The 15,856-nt window shown below is 46.0% G+C and overlaps 1 protein-coding gene across 4 annotated transcripts in view; it reads left to right on the top strand.

The window, feature by feature from the left end:
- The first annotated feature begins 1,174 nt into the window (after positions 1 to 1,174).
- The window catches only part of ECPAS (Ecm29 proteasome adaptor and scaffold), a 95,225-nt gene continuing 80,543 nt past the window's right edge, over positions 1,175 to 15,856 (top strand). For 3 of the 4 annotated variants that reach the window (XM_038403191.2, XM_043515367.1, XM_043515368.1), the window contains exons 1-2: positions 1,999 to 2,177; positions 14,048 to 14,178. In XM_038403191.2, coding sequence (XP_038259119.1) covers positions 2,141 to 2,177; positions 14,048 to 14,178 — 168 coding nt within the window. In that variant the 5' untranslated portion in view covers positions 1,999 to 2,140. Of the gene's footprint in view, positions 1,383 to 1,998; positions 2,178 to 14,047; positions 14,179 to 15,856 lie in introns of those variants that run through there. The other variant, XM_038403192.2, reaches the window with a different exon arrangement.

Genomic DNA, 15,856 nt, shown 5'->3' with positions numbered 1-15,856 from the left:
TTATTCCTTGGAGGATTCTTGTGGTGCAGTTATACCTGACACACCATGATGCTGATACCCATTCAGGGCCAAAGCACTAAATAAGGAGTGGCGATAATGTCTTTCTTTAAAGAAGTATTTATAAATTAGAAGCACTGAGAGGAATTCAGAGTAGCGCCGTGTTAGTCTGTATTCGCAAAAAGAAAAGGAGTACTTGTGACCCCTTAGAGACTCACAAATTTATTTGAGCATAAGCTTTTGTGAGCTACAGCTCACTGTCACAAAAGCTTATGCTCAAATAAATTTGTTAGTCTCTAAGGGGCCACAAGTACTCCTTTTCCTTTTACTGAGAGGAGTGGAAGCCTTATGGAGAGTGCTTTATTCCCTATAGTTAAACACACTGGAATACACTAATTTGGAATAAGGTACTCTTATTCTGGAATACGAATGTCCACACCTGAAAAGTAATCTGGAATATGGTAGGATGTGAATTTAAAGCTGCCTAACTATTCCTGATTCAGTCCATGTGTGGTTTCAGAGTAGCAGCCGTGTTAGTCTGTATCCGCCAAAAGAAAAGGAGGACTTGTGGCACCTTAGAGACGAACACATTTATTTGAGCTGTTTTCAGAGTAGCAGCCGTGTTAGTCTGTATCCGCCAAAAGAAAAGGAGGACTTGTGGCACCTTAGAGACTAACACATTTATTTGAGCATAAGCTTCCTGAGCTACAGCTCACTTCATTGAGTGTAAGCTTTCGTGTATGCATCCGCTGAAGTGAGCTGTAGCTCACGAAAGCTTATGCTCAAATAAATGTGTTCCTCTCTAAGGTGCCACAAGTCCTCCTTTTCTTTTGGCAGATACAGACTAACACAGCTGCTACTCTGAAAACAGCTCAAATAAATGTCAGGTTTCAGAGTAGCAGCTGTGTTAGTCTGTATCTGCCAAAAGAAAAGGAGGACTTGTGGCTCCTTAGAGACTGACAAAGGTGCCACAAGTCCTCCTTTTCTTTTTTCAAATAAATGTGTTCGTCTCTCAGGTGCCACAAGTCCTCCTTTTCTTTTTCCCTCCCTAAGTTAGATTGTAAAGAGACACTGGAGCAAGGGCGGAACATGCCTCCTGGAGCTGTTTGAGGGTACGGACAGGAGCTTAGTCGCAGTGGGAGGAAGGGGCACCCCCTCGGGGGGGGGGTTCCCACGTCCTCTAAAGCTGTACCTGACCAGCATTGGCTCCAAGCCCCAGGCAGCCCCTTCGCCAGTCGGAAACCCTCCAGCCTGCTGCAAGCACCCACCACAGATAGGGGGAGAAAGGCAGCCGTTTCGCGGCTGATTGACCCGTTCCCCTCCACCGCCCCGACCCCCTGCGAAGCGAAGCGCCTCCTCGGCCATGGAGGTCAGCCTGGACTCGGGTCAGTTCCCTCCCCTGCGGGAGGCTGGGTGCAGCGGCGGACGGAGGGGGAAGGAGCCCGGTGTCGCTGAGCACATGGGCAGCCGGCGAGGGCCGCTGGGCCGGGGGTCGCCCCTTTAGGCGAGGCGGGGCGGGGCGGGGCGGGTCTCAGGAGCGGGCCGGGGCGGGGCGGGGGTCTCAGGAGCGGGCCGGGCCGGGCCGGGGCGGGGGGGGGGATCTCAGGAGCGGGGCGGGGGGGTCTCAGGAGCGGGCCGGGGCGTGGTGGGGGGGATCTCAGGAGCGGAGCGGGCCGGGCCGGGCCGGGCCGGGGCGGGGCGTCTCAGGAGCGGGCCGGGGCGGGGGTCTCAGGAGCGGGCCGGGGCGTGGTGGGGGGGGGGGGGTCTCAGGAGCGGGCCGGGCCGGGGCGGGGCGGGGCGGGGCGGGGCATCTCAGGAGCGGGCCGGGGGGGTCTCAGGAGCGGGCCGGGCCGGGCCGGGGGGGTCTCAGGAGCGGGCCGGGGCGGGGCTGAGGCCGGGGAGGGGGAAGCGGACGAGGGAGCGCGGGGCGGGGGCGATGGCTCAGCGCTTTCTAAATATAAAACTGAAGTGAAGCGAGCGCAGGCTGGGCGCGGCGCGGCGCTGGGGAGCGGCGACGCCAGGCAGGGCCCCTGCCCCGCAGCCGGGCCGAGGGGGCGCGGGGAGAGACCCCACCCCACCCCGGCTGACGGGATTGCTCCGCCGCCCCCGCCCCTCCTCTCCCCCCCCCGCGGCGGCTGGCAACATGGCTGCGGCCGCCTCGGCTGCCCAGGACGAGCTGAGTAAGTGATACAGACACAGGCCCGGCGGGGGGAGTTTATGGGGGGGGGGGCTCTGGGTTGACAGGACCCCTCCCCCCGGGCGTGTGTCTGTCCTTGGGGCGGGGCCGGGTCCCCTCTCTCTGAGGGGGCGGGGAGCTGGTTTCTTCGCCCCGGGGGGGGCCAGGCCTCGGCTGTGCGCAGTCACGGTGTGACATGGAAACCACGGCGAGGGGCCAATCTCCGCCCGCAGCCCCCCGGGGCAGGGTCCCCGTGAGAGGCTCTGCCAGGCCGGGCCTGCTGGGGACACCAGCCTCAGCCAGCGGCGCCTGGGGGCAGGGGCTGGATCCCCCCCCCCCCCCCGGGATGGGCCCCAAGCCGGGCAGGCCGCAGTGACTCTGCTTTCCAGCCCCCACTGGAGACCGGGGGGGAGCGCTCCCCCCCGCAGCAGCAGCAGCAGGGCCGGCCTTGGCCCCGCGGGGAGGGTGGGGCAGGCTGAGCCCCCGCTGTGGGGTGCCCCCGCCCTCACCCCCGTTTAATGCCCCCCACCGGGGTCGCTGTCCCTGCAAGGGGCCTGGGCCCTGCTGCGGGGCGGGGTGAGTTTCTGGGCCCGGGGCCCGGAGCAGGAATTGTCCGCAGCCCGTGTCCCGGGTGCCGGCTGGGAAACGTAGTTCTGAGGCCTAGCAAGCGGCTGGTGGGCGTCAGCCGAGGCTGGCTCAGTGGTTAGAGCAGATGCCGTCCCTGCTCGGTGATTACCGGGCGTCTCTGGCTCATCTCTCCAACCGGCTCGCTGTGTGACCTTGGGCAAGTCCCTTCCTGGCTCCGTGACTCAGTTTCTCCATCTGTGAACGGCGATTAGTTATGCTCCCTTATCAGACTAGGGTATTGTGAAGCTTAATGTTTGCAGAGTGTGTGAAGGTGCTTGGATCAGAAGTGCAACAGAGGTGCAAGGTATTTTAAAGTTCTGGTCGTTTATATTTATCTCCAGAGTAGTGTCTGATGGATATGAATAATCCTTCGCTCGTTTCATATTTTTTTTTCTTGTAATCATAAGTGCGTAATACAAGCTCTCCCCTTCCAGAGCTTGATATGGTTTGTGTGAATTTAAAGTTGGAATCTAGTATCAGAATAAAATATGCTGGAAAATACATTTTATCCGTTTCAGTTTTCTTCTCTTCTGCAAATGATGCCCCTGATCCAGCATTAAGAACTCCATGGCAGATCCTGTGCCCGTGCACTTCTCAGTGCTGATCAGGATGGTAGTCAGAATCTGAGTGACTGAGTTCAAATTTAGATATTCTTATTTGGAGGGAAAAGGACACCCAGTTGTGGGTGTTTTTTAAACTTCAAATCTATTGCTGAATTTGGTGCAGTAAATGATAGATCTATCTCTGAAGAAGTATAAAATGTTAAGGGAGTATTTTCTTGTCTTGTTGCTGCATCTCCTGAGATATAACAAAACTAGTTTTCAGACAACCTTGATGAATTAATAACAACATGATGTATAACCCAGCTGGAGGAACTGTGATCCTGATCCGTGGGAGAAATCAGTGGGCTGAGGAAAGTGGTGTTTTAGACTTGGCTTGGCTGTGGAATTGATTTCACCACCAGGAACTCAGCAGAAGGAAGAAAGGTTTTAATGCAGACTTTCAAGCTCCAGGCTGTCAGATTTAAACCATGCATTACTGCTTGATGTTTCACTTGATTCTTCCGTCCTCTCTTTGGAGAAACCCCCTTTAGCTTGCTTAGTTTCTACAAACTATTGCAGCAGTTCTCAAACTTCATTGGACTGTGACCCCCTTCTGACAATAAAATTTACTACACAACCCCAGGAGGGGGGACCAAAGCCTGAGCCTGCCGAAGCCCTGCTGCCCCAGGTGGGGGAGCCAAAGCCCGAGCCCCACCTCCTCGGGCCAGGGGACTAAAGTCAAAGCCCAACCTGAGCCTTGCTGCCCAGAGCTGAAGTCCTTGGGCCCCGGGCCCCAGCAAGTCTAAACCAGCCTTGGCGACCCCATTTTAATGGGGTCCTGACCCACAGTTTGAGAACCCACTCAACTATTGGATGAGGTGAATAGACTACAGAACACCAAAATACTGGTGGTGCCCTGATGCCACCAAAGAACCATCATTTCATGTAGGAATAAGAGAAACCTACAGAATTCACTGATTCTAAGGTCTGAGACAAATCTCAACATACTTCTTCCAGTGACAGTTGGGATGAATCATTGTCATGACCACTGCAGTCAAGAAAAATTGATCAGACTCCATGATCACCATCAGCCATGAAATTCTTCCTATACAGTCAACTATACATCACCCGTGTTCCCTTCACTTGCAGACTTCATAAAACTACTCAGGCCCTGGTCTACACTACATAGTTAGGTTGATGTAAGGCAGCTTATGTAGACCTAATTATATCCGTGTACACAGTACAGCCTTGTCCCACTGATGTAAGTGCCCTACTACGCATAAGCGGCAAAGAGTCCTGTGGCACCTTATAGACTGACAGACGTATTGGAGCATAAGCTTTCGTGCGTGAATACCCACTTTATCGGATGCATACACATAATAACTCCACTTCCACGAGAGGCTTAGGGCTTATGTTAATGTCGTTAGGGTGATGCAGTCTCAGACACTGTATTACTTACTTCAGCTGTTGGTTGTCTTGTCAATTTCAGGGTTCTATGCTGGAGCCCTGAAATTGACAAGAAAGCTGGGCAACTAGAGTCTGGCTGCCACTGGGTCCCCAAACCCAGCCAGGCTGCGTCCACCGGGCTCCCCGCTCCCAGCTGGGCTGCTCTTGCCTGGCTCCCTGCTCAGGGAGGTGAGAACCTCAGGTGTCTGGCCCCAGCAGGGAATGGGGAGCAGAGCGGAGCTGAGAGCCTTGGCTCTCTGTCCCCTACGCTGCTCCTCTCCAGTCGGCAGAAGCGCTCCTGGTGAGGACGTGCACCACCGACAGAAGGCGGGTAGTGTGGACATCAGCTACTGCAGTAATTACTGCAATGACTGCAAGTTGACCTAACATAGGTCAATTTAAATCTAGCGTAGACATGCCCTCAGTGGAAGAGTTCCTGCTTGCAGACACAGCTTTATTCACTCTAGAGAGTGCTAGTTTCCCCCACCTACAAACTGAATATAGATGTTGCCTGTTTTTGGCAAGGTGTCCTGTGGCTATGTTGTCACTGGGTTTGCAGTCACATTTGCATTTAATCCAAGCTCGGAAGAGGGGAAAGAAGAATGTCTTGCAGGGTACAGTCCAGTTTAGCAGTTTGATGTCACCCTCATCAGATGTCTCAAATTATGTACACTATGACTTACCGGTCAACTGTACCACTAGAGAGTGTATAGTACCACCCTTCTGACTTGAGGGTGGTGGGTTTTTTTGTGGAGAGGGAGGATGGTGATTTTCCAATGCTGCCTCTATGAATAAATGGAAGAGTGTACAGTCAAAGGTGAACTTTAACAGGAAGCATAAGAAATTCAGAGTGGGAAAATTGGGCAGACTTCTCAGGTAGAAGTGTGTGAGAGGCTAAAAGTAAATGCATCAAATTGTATTTTGAAAGGAACCTGATCTGCAGTATAATGAGCCTCCTGAAGGAGTAACCAAATTTTTCTTTTAGATCAGAAAACCAATTTGTCTCTGTTTTGTAAGCATAAGAAACTTTGATCTGTAGCAGCATGCAAATAGATGAGCTGTTACTCCTTTTTGTTGTTGTTGAGAAAAGAGTGCTTGCTTAAACTTTTTCTGAGGATGCTTATCATTTGGTGGATGAATAATTTAAACAGTGATAGCTTGACGCCTAATTTAAAATCAGTACATTGGGCCTAGAGCTGTGTGTGTTCAGAAAGAAAGAAAAGCCATTTTCAAAGAGAATGGGTAGTAATCTGAAGGGCGTCTAAACCGGACACAGTGCACGTGGAAATCCAAATTTTGGCATTTCAAATCTGTATCTAAACTTTTCTCTGTTATGGAGAAATATGATGAAAACACAAAAATACATTCCCACAGTAAAAGATCATTTTTTATAAACTTAAGTAGTGACTAGGACTGGTCCCTTGTGGTGCTCCCTTAAAGTCATTTGAGATTGCGGTAGAGCCATGAACAGTACCACCAAACCCTGACTCCCAGTCTGCTGCTATAACCACTCGAGATGCATGTTCCCCAAGGCCTAATACAATTCCAGCAAGAATTTGCCTGTTGTTTTAATGGAAGCATAATTCAAGTAGATCAGAGTTGGACTCCCAAACTGGGTATCTTGCTCTTCCAGTGCAGAGTGGTGCAATATCTGTTGTTTAGCTTCTGGAGAAATGAACACCTCATTTTGCTTTCTGTTCTTTTAATGTTTGCCTCAGTCTCCCCTTCTTTCCCCTGAATCATCCTGGGAATGAAGTTGACTGACTGTATCCAGGTAGAAGTAAGCACTTATTTGACATGGAGCCTTTTGGAGGAAAATTCCAGGATATGTGCACAAAATAACTTCTATAAAACGGTCTTAGTGCAGTAACAGTAAGCTGTTTTTAGGATGTGTACGTCCTCTGGAATGGCTTGAATATTGAGATCATAGTGCTCTTGCCATAAAATGGAGTTTAGGTTGGGGAAGATGAAGAAGGTAGCTGCCTGCATCCTCTCACAGAAAGTTCTGTCACAACTCCTGGAGTTCTGTTGTGTTCCAGACTCAGACTGTGTGGCGGGGTTCCTAGGATACTGTTGTGCTAACTAGATCAGTTGTGAAGTACATCTCGTTTGACATGTCCCAGCCTTAATAGTCCCTCAAATCCACTTTCATAAACAGAAGTATGCACTTCATGCTTGATATTCTCTTCTTACACAAATACACATCAGAGTTATGTAAAGAACAGCTGACATGCTGTTTACAATGGCTATAAATGCCACTGGGAAATAATTCTTTAGTATAAGAGGAAGGGAGGAGAAACTGGACGCACAAAAAGTAGCATTTGAACTGAGAGCTGACTTCTTTGAACAGATGGATAAACAATGAGCTACAATGATGAGGCCGAACATCCAGAAGGGTTTATTTTGTTGTTTTAATTGAAGAAATAAGAGATGGGTGGCAAAACTGTCTCTTTTTTTTTTAAAGGTGCAGTATAGTAAACTTTTAAAAAAAAAAATCTTCCCTGCCCCTCCCTTTCCACTATTTCTTATGGCAAATGGCCATATAACAGAACCAGAGCAAAGATCAAATCAATCTCCTATTGGATTTTTGCTATTAACTTCAGTGACTGAAGGGTCCAGCTCTAAGGCTACAGAGATTTAGGGGGCTACTAAACAGCATGATGTAAAGTCTGATCAGAGATCACTGTGGTACATATGGGAGACTGGAGGTCATAGAATCATAGGGTTAGAAGGGACTGCAAGGGTCCTCTAGTCTAACTCCCTGCCAAGATTTGTTGTGTCTAAACTATCCGAGACAGATGGCTATCCAGCCTCCTTTTGAAACCCCCAGTGAAGGAGCTCCCATAACTTCCCTAATCACTTACAGTTTGCGGTTCAGGGCCTTGCCATTAATCTGGCTTTGCTATAAAAAAAATGTTTATACTCCCTTGATGGTTTAAAAAGAGAGACAATACTTGTGGTTTTATACAATATGTAGTATCTGCAATTTGAAAGATTGTTCTTTCTCCTGGCGAGATGTAGTATTTACATCAGTTCTGAAACCAATATTTCTTTCACATACTTTTATCGTATAGATTGGAAAAGAACCAGAAGGGGTTAGAAATGGCATTAGAAATCCTTAAGTTACCATGGAAATGCTGTTACCTACTTGCAAGAAAAATTATTTCTGCTTCTAAAAATATCATCTAGCTATATACACAAATTGACCCTGGTGCTGTAAGCAACGGTCCAAAGATTTCTTCGGCTTCTCTACTTTCTTGATTCCTTAGTGCAAAATGAATGAATATGAAAGGACACCTGAAATCTGATCAGTTTTGTAAAATTAGTTCTAAAGTAGTTTCAGATATTGTACCTGCTCCCAAGTCCCCCACCCAATCTTCGTGGTTTTACAAACACATTTTCTTAAAACTCTCCCCCTGTTACTGAGCGAAAGACCCTACAGTAGTAGGAAAAAACAAAGCCGCAATCTTGCAAACACCTACAAACATCAATACCTCCATTGAGTTATGCGTGAGTGTTTGCGGCATTGAGACCTAACTTACTATACTGGAGGACAGAGTAGAACTGACTATAAAAAGCTATGTTAATTGCACACAGTATACAAATTGCAATAAGAGAGACAATTGTGTACACAATTTCTTATAGTAACAGGTAAAACATTTGCAGACTCATTTTTTTGAAAATTAACAGTTCATGTAATGATTCTGGTTTTTACTGCTTTAAATAATCAAGCCTGTTTTAATCTTGTCATGCTACTGTTTATGCTTGTGTTTTTAATTTATTCTTGATAAATAGCCAGTGGTTATCGTTAACTGGAGCACAATTGGAAAAGGTTACACACATTGGGCCCAACTTCTGGATTACATGGTGACTAGATTTCATTTGAAAAAACAAACTGTTTCTAGTCCTCATGGTTGGGAAGAAAAGCTTGAAAAAAGTGTCCTAAGGGTAACTAATGCTGTGATGTCTGCCGAGCATCCTAAACAATAACTCTGATTGGTGAACTGCGTCATTAATCCTAGTGGGCTGTTAATTCTGAAACCAACTGCTGGGAGAGGCCCAGCTGATACCACCCCAGCAGAGGATTGTGTGTGTCCCCTCGCCACAATGGGTGGTGTTGGCAGAGCCACACACACACACACACACACACACACACACACACACACCTTTGTTCAGGAGGGGTGGGGCTGAGACATCCCTTCTCTAGGATGGACTCCAGCCCACCTGAAGACAGGGAAGAGATGGCCCCTGGAGAGGGAAGGCCCAATCTTATCAAAGAGGAATGGTGGTGGAGTCCCCTGCCAGCCAAACAGACCGCTCTTGTGCAGGAGATCTCTTGTCACTTCACTCCAAACAGGGATCATGGCCACAGTGTGGGTCATAGCCATGGAGTGAACCTAGAGACCTGGAGTAACTTACTTAATAGACTGGGCAGACTTGTATTTGAGGATGGTTAAAAGCTATAGAAGAGAAAAGTTATTTCTCGGACTGACTTAATACAGGATCTGGCTCCGTTAAGCAATTCTAGCTGCATCTCCTATGAATCCCTCTTTTGTTTCCTCTCCCCCCACCCCCTCCTTTTTTTAAAAAAAAGACCATATTACCCTCTTGAAAAGGACAGTTCATTTTAGTCATTTGGTCGAGTTAAATTTAATCCCAGATCTCGATCAACATTCTCTTTCCAATGTCACTATGTGTACCAAAGAATTAGAGACATTAGACATACTGAGTACACAAGTCGGTCCTTTATGTTAACCAGCTTGTATAATGTGTGTTATAGTTGCAAACATGGGGCTAAGGGAGCAGCCTATTTTATGATCCTAAATCCGGAATGTGAGCCTGGATTTGAGATCTCGGAAATAGTCAGGTATAGAATCTCAGAACAGTTCTCCAGATGTAACTTGCATTTCAGTGATAGATGAAATGATGCTTAATTAACTTCCATACCAACATTGTAATCTTCATCAAAGGATTGCAAAATGCTTTACAAATTAATACTAATAAAACAGTGAGTTAACTGACCCATCAAAATAAGTTTACAGAAAGCATACATGTCAATAGATTGAATTAAAAGCTTTAGTCTTGGTTAGCAGAGGCACAGATTGCACGCCAAAGGTGTTTACTTTTTATTTATTTATTTATTTATTTTTGGCTGGTGGGCTTTTTGTTTTTAATTAGCTACTCTTAAGGCCCAGTTGTGAGAAGACACTTTGTGGAGCAGATCACAGCAGTATGGAACTGCCAGGGCTAATCCAAAATGGATCTTATTACTAGGGCTGTCAGACGATTAATCACAATTTTTTTAATCGCATGATTAATCATAATTAATTTTTTTTAATCACACTGTTAATAACAGACTACCATTTATTTAAATATTTTTGGATGTCTTCTATATTTTTCAAATATATTGATTTCAGTTACAATGCAGAATACAAAGTATACAGTGCTCACTTTATATATTTATTTTTGATTACAAGTATTTGCACTGTAAAAACCCAAAAGAAATAGTATAAAATGTTAAGGGAGTGTTTTCTTGTCTTGTTGCTGCATCTCCTGAGATATAACAAAACTAGTTTTCAAACAACCTTGATGAATTAATAACAACGTGATGTATAACCCAGCTGGAGGAACTGTGATCCTGATCCATGGGAGAAATCAGTGGGCTGAGGAAAGTGATGTTTTAGACTTGGCTTGAGTGTGGAATTGGTTTCACCAACAGCAGTTGGTCCAACAAAAGATATTACCTCACCACTGTGTCTGTCTAATACCCTGGGACCAACATGGCTACACCAATGCAGCAAACAACTTGAGAAATGGTCAATTTAGATAATTAAAAGTAGTTTCAGGTGATACAGCTGTCAGGGTTTGTGGCTTTACAATGACACTTGTTTTTAATAAAATGTTTTTCATCTTCCCTGTTGCCATGTGACAAGCCCACACCAACAACAGAGGAAACTGACTCAAGCCATAATCCTGTAAACACCTATGTGCTTAACTTCAAGCATGTAAGTAGTTCCATTGCAATCAATGGGATTACTCCAGGTTTAAAGTTAAGCAACTGAGTCAGCATTTGCGAGACTGGAACTTCACTGACCATACAGAGGAAACTGTGAAAATAATGTACATGCCAAACACAGAAAGTAAATCCATTGGACAGAGAGGAAATTGTTCTCTTTCTCCACTCTCTTTCATCTTATAGTAGTCTTGGGTGCTACTTATGCCATTAGCAGAGGAAAAAATTGGAAAAGCAGTATACTTTTTTTTTTGTTGACCCTTCCCCTTTAACATACCTTTTGCTTGACTGCTGCTTCACAGAATTCTTATATTTCCTGTGGCCTCTACTCTATATCTGTGTGCTTTTGAAAATATATATCTTTAGCTGAAGGTTACAATAAATAAACTTATCTTCTTTGCATTCACTGCAATCAAGTCCTATTCTCTACCACAATGACACTGGGAAGGTCTCCCAGATGTGGAGTTTGGGTGCACTGCAGCCAGTGGTGAGCACAGACACTGCAGGCATTGTTGACGGCTCTGTTAAGGTTACAGAACGCAGTCAGAGTTGTGTGTGCCCAATGGCTCTCAGGATCAGGCTCTCGTTACCCCCTGCTGCTCAATTTGTGAAGCATCGGAGAGTTCTCAGAAGACAGATACTTTAGGGAAATGAAATATGACAGAAAAAGGCAGGACATGAGAAAAGCTTTTTAAAAATTAGGTGGGAAGAAATGTATCTTGGTTCCCTGTGGCAGCTGATAGCCTGAGAAAACAAGAAAAATCCCCATAAGACGAGAGATTCACTGACAAGTACAATATGCATTGGAGGAACTGCTGAATTTTGACTTGTAATTCAGCTGGCATTAAAATTTTATAGTCATTTTGTCTTTTCAACTGCTTACCCTGTTTAGTTCAACCAGAAACAAAGTGTTGGGAGGGATGTGTGTATGCTCGGTCTGCTGCCTGCAGAGAGATGATACTGTGGCTAAGAGGTCTACACTACTACCTTATGTCAGTATGCCTACGTCGCTCCGGGGTGGTGGAGTACCTATGCTGACAGGAGACCTTCCCCATCGGCATCTTCAATAAGTGCTAAGTGCACAGCTATGCTGCTGCAGCACTGCAAGCATAGACAAGCCCTGTGAGGGCTTTAACAACGGGATGGGAAAAGTTGAGACGGCAGAGCATCATTTCCAAAGGCCTTCGTATCTGAATAGTGAGTGTTCAGAAGTCACTTGAAATCTGCGGGTACAGTATTTGTACTTAAACGTCCATGTTGCCCGTCGAGGGACTGATTCCCTCCATCTCTTGTATATCTATCCAAAATTCATTGATTTCCGTGGGAGCTTTGGGTTCCCAAGGAATACAGGGTTAAACCTTTGTGACAGGAGGGCCTCTCCCAAGTCTGAGCAGCCCATCCCTCAACCCATCAAAGTCCTCCTCTTCTTTTACGGTATAACCAAAGTTAAAACAAACATTTTCTCCTTTTGGGTGTTTCAAGCAGAAGAGTGCTGCTTCCTCCTTTTTGACTGTATTAGACTGGCCCCTCTTTGTTGCTGCTTCCTCTGATGTGTAGCAGCAGGGCTTGATAGATTGTCAAGACCAACTGCATGTGGATCATAACTCTGTAGAGCTGATGGAGGACTGGCTCTTGACTCTACCTGTGTCTCCAGGGAGTACACTCTGTCTCATCCTTTAATGAGCAGTATGGGTCATTCTAACAAGGGATTTTTTCTTCTCTTGTATCGGAGCGTCCTAGAGCCCCCACCAACGTACTTTTGTCCCACAAGCATCACAGATTAGGGACAGGGCAAAGGACATTTTCCCTCCATTTAAGTTAAGAGCAAAGCATTGTGGGGCAGTACATATTGGATCTGTAAGGGTTTTAGCTTCCCCTTGTTTTAGGCAGCCTTTTTCCCTGTAATCTCCCAATTGCATTGACCCTGTTAGCAATCCATTGTAGATCAGGTGTGCATAGTGAAGCTACGGAGAAGAGAAGGGAACACTCCTGCCCTTGTGTATCAGAACCATCCTGCCCCCATCCCAAACTGTGAAAGTGCTGTTGAGGTGTCTTGCCACCCATGTGGCAGTCTGCTTTTCTTCTAGTTTAGCCATCAGGTCAGCTAGATCCTAGTGATTAAAACAGTGACTTCCCCATTTATTAGCCTAAAGGCAGGTGGTCTTTAAGCCAATTGCTTGAGTTGCCGACAAAGGATTTTGGTCTTGTTGATGTTCCTGAAAGGATCCTTTCCTAGTTCATACAGGGAACAGATGCATGTTTTTTTTATCTCTTGTATCATTTACAACTCCTATGTCCTTACTGACATTCATACTGTTATTTTATACTCCTTTCTGGGTTCGGTGGTACTGAGAGGCGGTGAGAGGGATAGAGAAATGAGATTGTCAGAACACTCCAACACGTTCATGTGGGTGATAGGACCTTCACAGTCTTTTGCATTTTAAGTTATGTCAAAATATCATTACTTTTCTGACACCCCCATTTAATTCCTATTGGTGATTGACAGTCTCGCTTGAAAATTGGGTTAACAAATAATAGCAAATCCAGATAGTTCGTTCAGCTTCATAAATGTTTTTCTAATGGGGTGGCTCAGTGGATTGGTAACAGAGCATAGTGCCTTTCCTCTCTAGGTTGCTGGATCAAATCCATCCCTTGTTACACTGTAAGCTCTTGGTGTGGGGACCTTCTGTTTGTACCATGTATAGCACAAGGGGGTCCTAGTTCATGACAACAATATAAATAATAATAGAGCAAAAGTTGTTGCATTCAATGACTGTCTGGAGGCCTTTGTTATGGTCTTAGTCCAGAGTCCAGCAGACAGTCTGTATCTCAAAAATGACCACCACAATTGACACTTCAATTGGCAGTCAGAGCAGCGAGGCCAAAGGATTACTAGATACGGAGGCTGAAGTACTGTCTCAGCTGTGGTGGTGGTCTAGATTAGGGCTGAGGCCCATAAGTGGGGCAGTGTGTGGAAGTTTGTACTACTTCTGTCCATGCTGAACCTGATCTGTGGATAATTGAGGGTTGAAGGCCATCAATCCAGCATCTTTCAGCAATGGAAAGTGTGCATGCAGTTTTAAAAATAAAGAACATACTTTGTTGAGAGCTTTGATTGAAGATGCTCGATCCTTACCATACTTTCATCCCAGCTGCTGTATTACAAACCCATACGGGTAGGAAAAGATTTGTCTGCTGTTTGGGTTTCTAACTCCAAATTAACTATTTATATTTTTTAAACTACAGATCAGCTTGAACGTGTATTCTTACGTCTTGGCCATGCAGAAACAGATGAGCAGTTACAGAATATTATATCCAAATTCCTACCCCCTGTCCTGCTGAAACTGTCCAGCACGCAGGAAGGAGTGCGTAAAAAGGTAAGGGAGCAATTGTTGTAGAATTTCCAGTCACTGGAAATGTAGACATCCATGATGTATCAATGATTTAGTGTTACTAGCTGCTTTCCACAAGAGAAAATATTCTGTGAAATGTTAATGTGATGTAGAGAATGTTCATGCAATGTTACCGTGATGTATAGAGTCACTATTTGCAGTAGTCATTGCTATCATTCACTTAACTGGTTGTGTGTCAGTTCAGGGCAACTGCACCTGTATTTCCCCCCTTGGTGGTCCAGCAAGGGCCCCCGCTCATAGGCTCCCGGATCCTCAGCTGTCACGTCTCGTAAGCAGAAACCCACGTCTCTCCCCTCCTGAATGGGGTTTTTCCAGGCTGCACAACTCCCTGCCTTACACTGTGAGTGTCCCAGTAAGTCTAATGGCTTTAATGGCCTGCGCCTACACTTTGCTTTCTCCTTGGAGGCTATACCTAGTGTAATTGCCCCCAGTTACATCACACAGCCCTTTCTAAGTAAGCACGTTTGTTCTTCAGATGAAAGCAATACAAAGAAAACATTAAAAACAAAAGAAGCTGCACCTATGCTAATAAGCTTACTGGAAATCACTCGCAACTCCAACAAGGGCACCGGTAGGACTCAAAAAGAAAATGAGTACTAGTGGCACCTTAGAGACTAACGAACTTATTTGAGCATAGGCTTTCGTGAGCTACAGCTCACTTCATCGGATGCATTCAGTGGAAAATATAGTGGGAGATTTATATACATAGAGAACATGAAACAATGGGTTTTACCATACACACTGTAACCAGAGTGATCGCTTAAGGTGAGCTATTACCAGCAGGAGAGCAGGGGGAGGGAAACCTTTTGTAGTGATAATCAAGGTGGGCCATTTCCAGCAGTTGATAAGAACTTCTGAGGAACAATGGGGAGGGGGAGGGAACAAACATGGGGAAATAGTTTTACTTTGTGTAATGACTCATCCACTCCAAGTCTTTATTCAAGCCTAAGTTAACTGTATCCAGTTTGCAAATTAATTCCAATTCAGCAGTCTCTCATTGGAGTCTGTTTTTGAAGTTTTTTTTGTTGAAGAATAGCCACTCTAAGGTCTGTAATTGAGTGACTGGAGAGATTGAAGTGTTCTCCGACTGGTTTTTGAATGTTATAATTCTTGACATCTGATTTGTGTCCATTTATTCTTTTACGTAGAGACTGTCCAGTTTGAGCAATGTACATGGCAGAGGGGTATTGCTGGCACATGATGTCGTATATCACATGGGTGCAGGTGAAGGAGCCTCTGATAGTGTGGCTGATGTGATTAGGCCCTATGATGGTGTCCCCTGAATAGATATGTGGACACAGTTGGCAACGGACCTTGATGCAAGGATAGGTTCCTGGGTTAGTGGTTCTGTTGTGTGGTTACTGCTGAGTATTTGCTTCAGGTTGGGGGACTGTCTGTAAGCAAGGATTGGCCTGTCTCCCAAGATCTGTGAGTGTGATGGATTGTCCTTCAGGATAGGTTGTAGATCCTTGATGATGCGTTGGAAAGGTTTTAGTTGAGGTCTGAAGGTGATGGCTAGTGGCGTTCTGTTATTTTCTTTGTTGGGCCTGTCCTGTAGTAAGTGACTTCTGGGTACTCTTCTGGCTCTGTCAATCGTTTATTCACTTCAGCAGGTGGGTATTGTAGTTGTAAGAATGCTTGA

This window comes from Dermochelys coriacea, chromosome 5, assembly GCF_009764565.3.
Source record: "Dermochelys coriacea isolate rDerCor1 chromosome 5, rDerCor1.pri.v4, whole genome shotgun sequence".
NCBI lineage: Eukaryota > Metazoa > Chordata > Testudines > Dermochelyidae > Dermochelys > Dermochelys coriacea.
The sequence above is the reverse complement of the archived record's forward strand: the minus strand, read 5'-3'. Positions and strand labels throughout refer to the sequence as shown.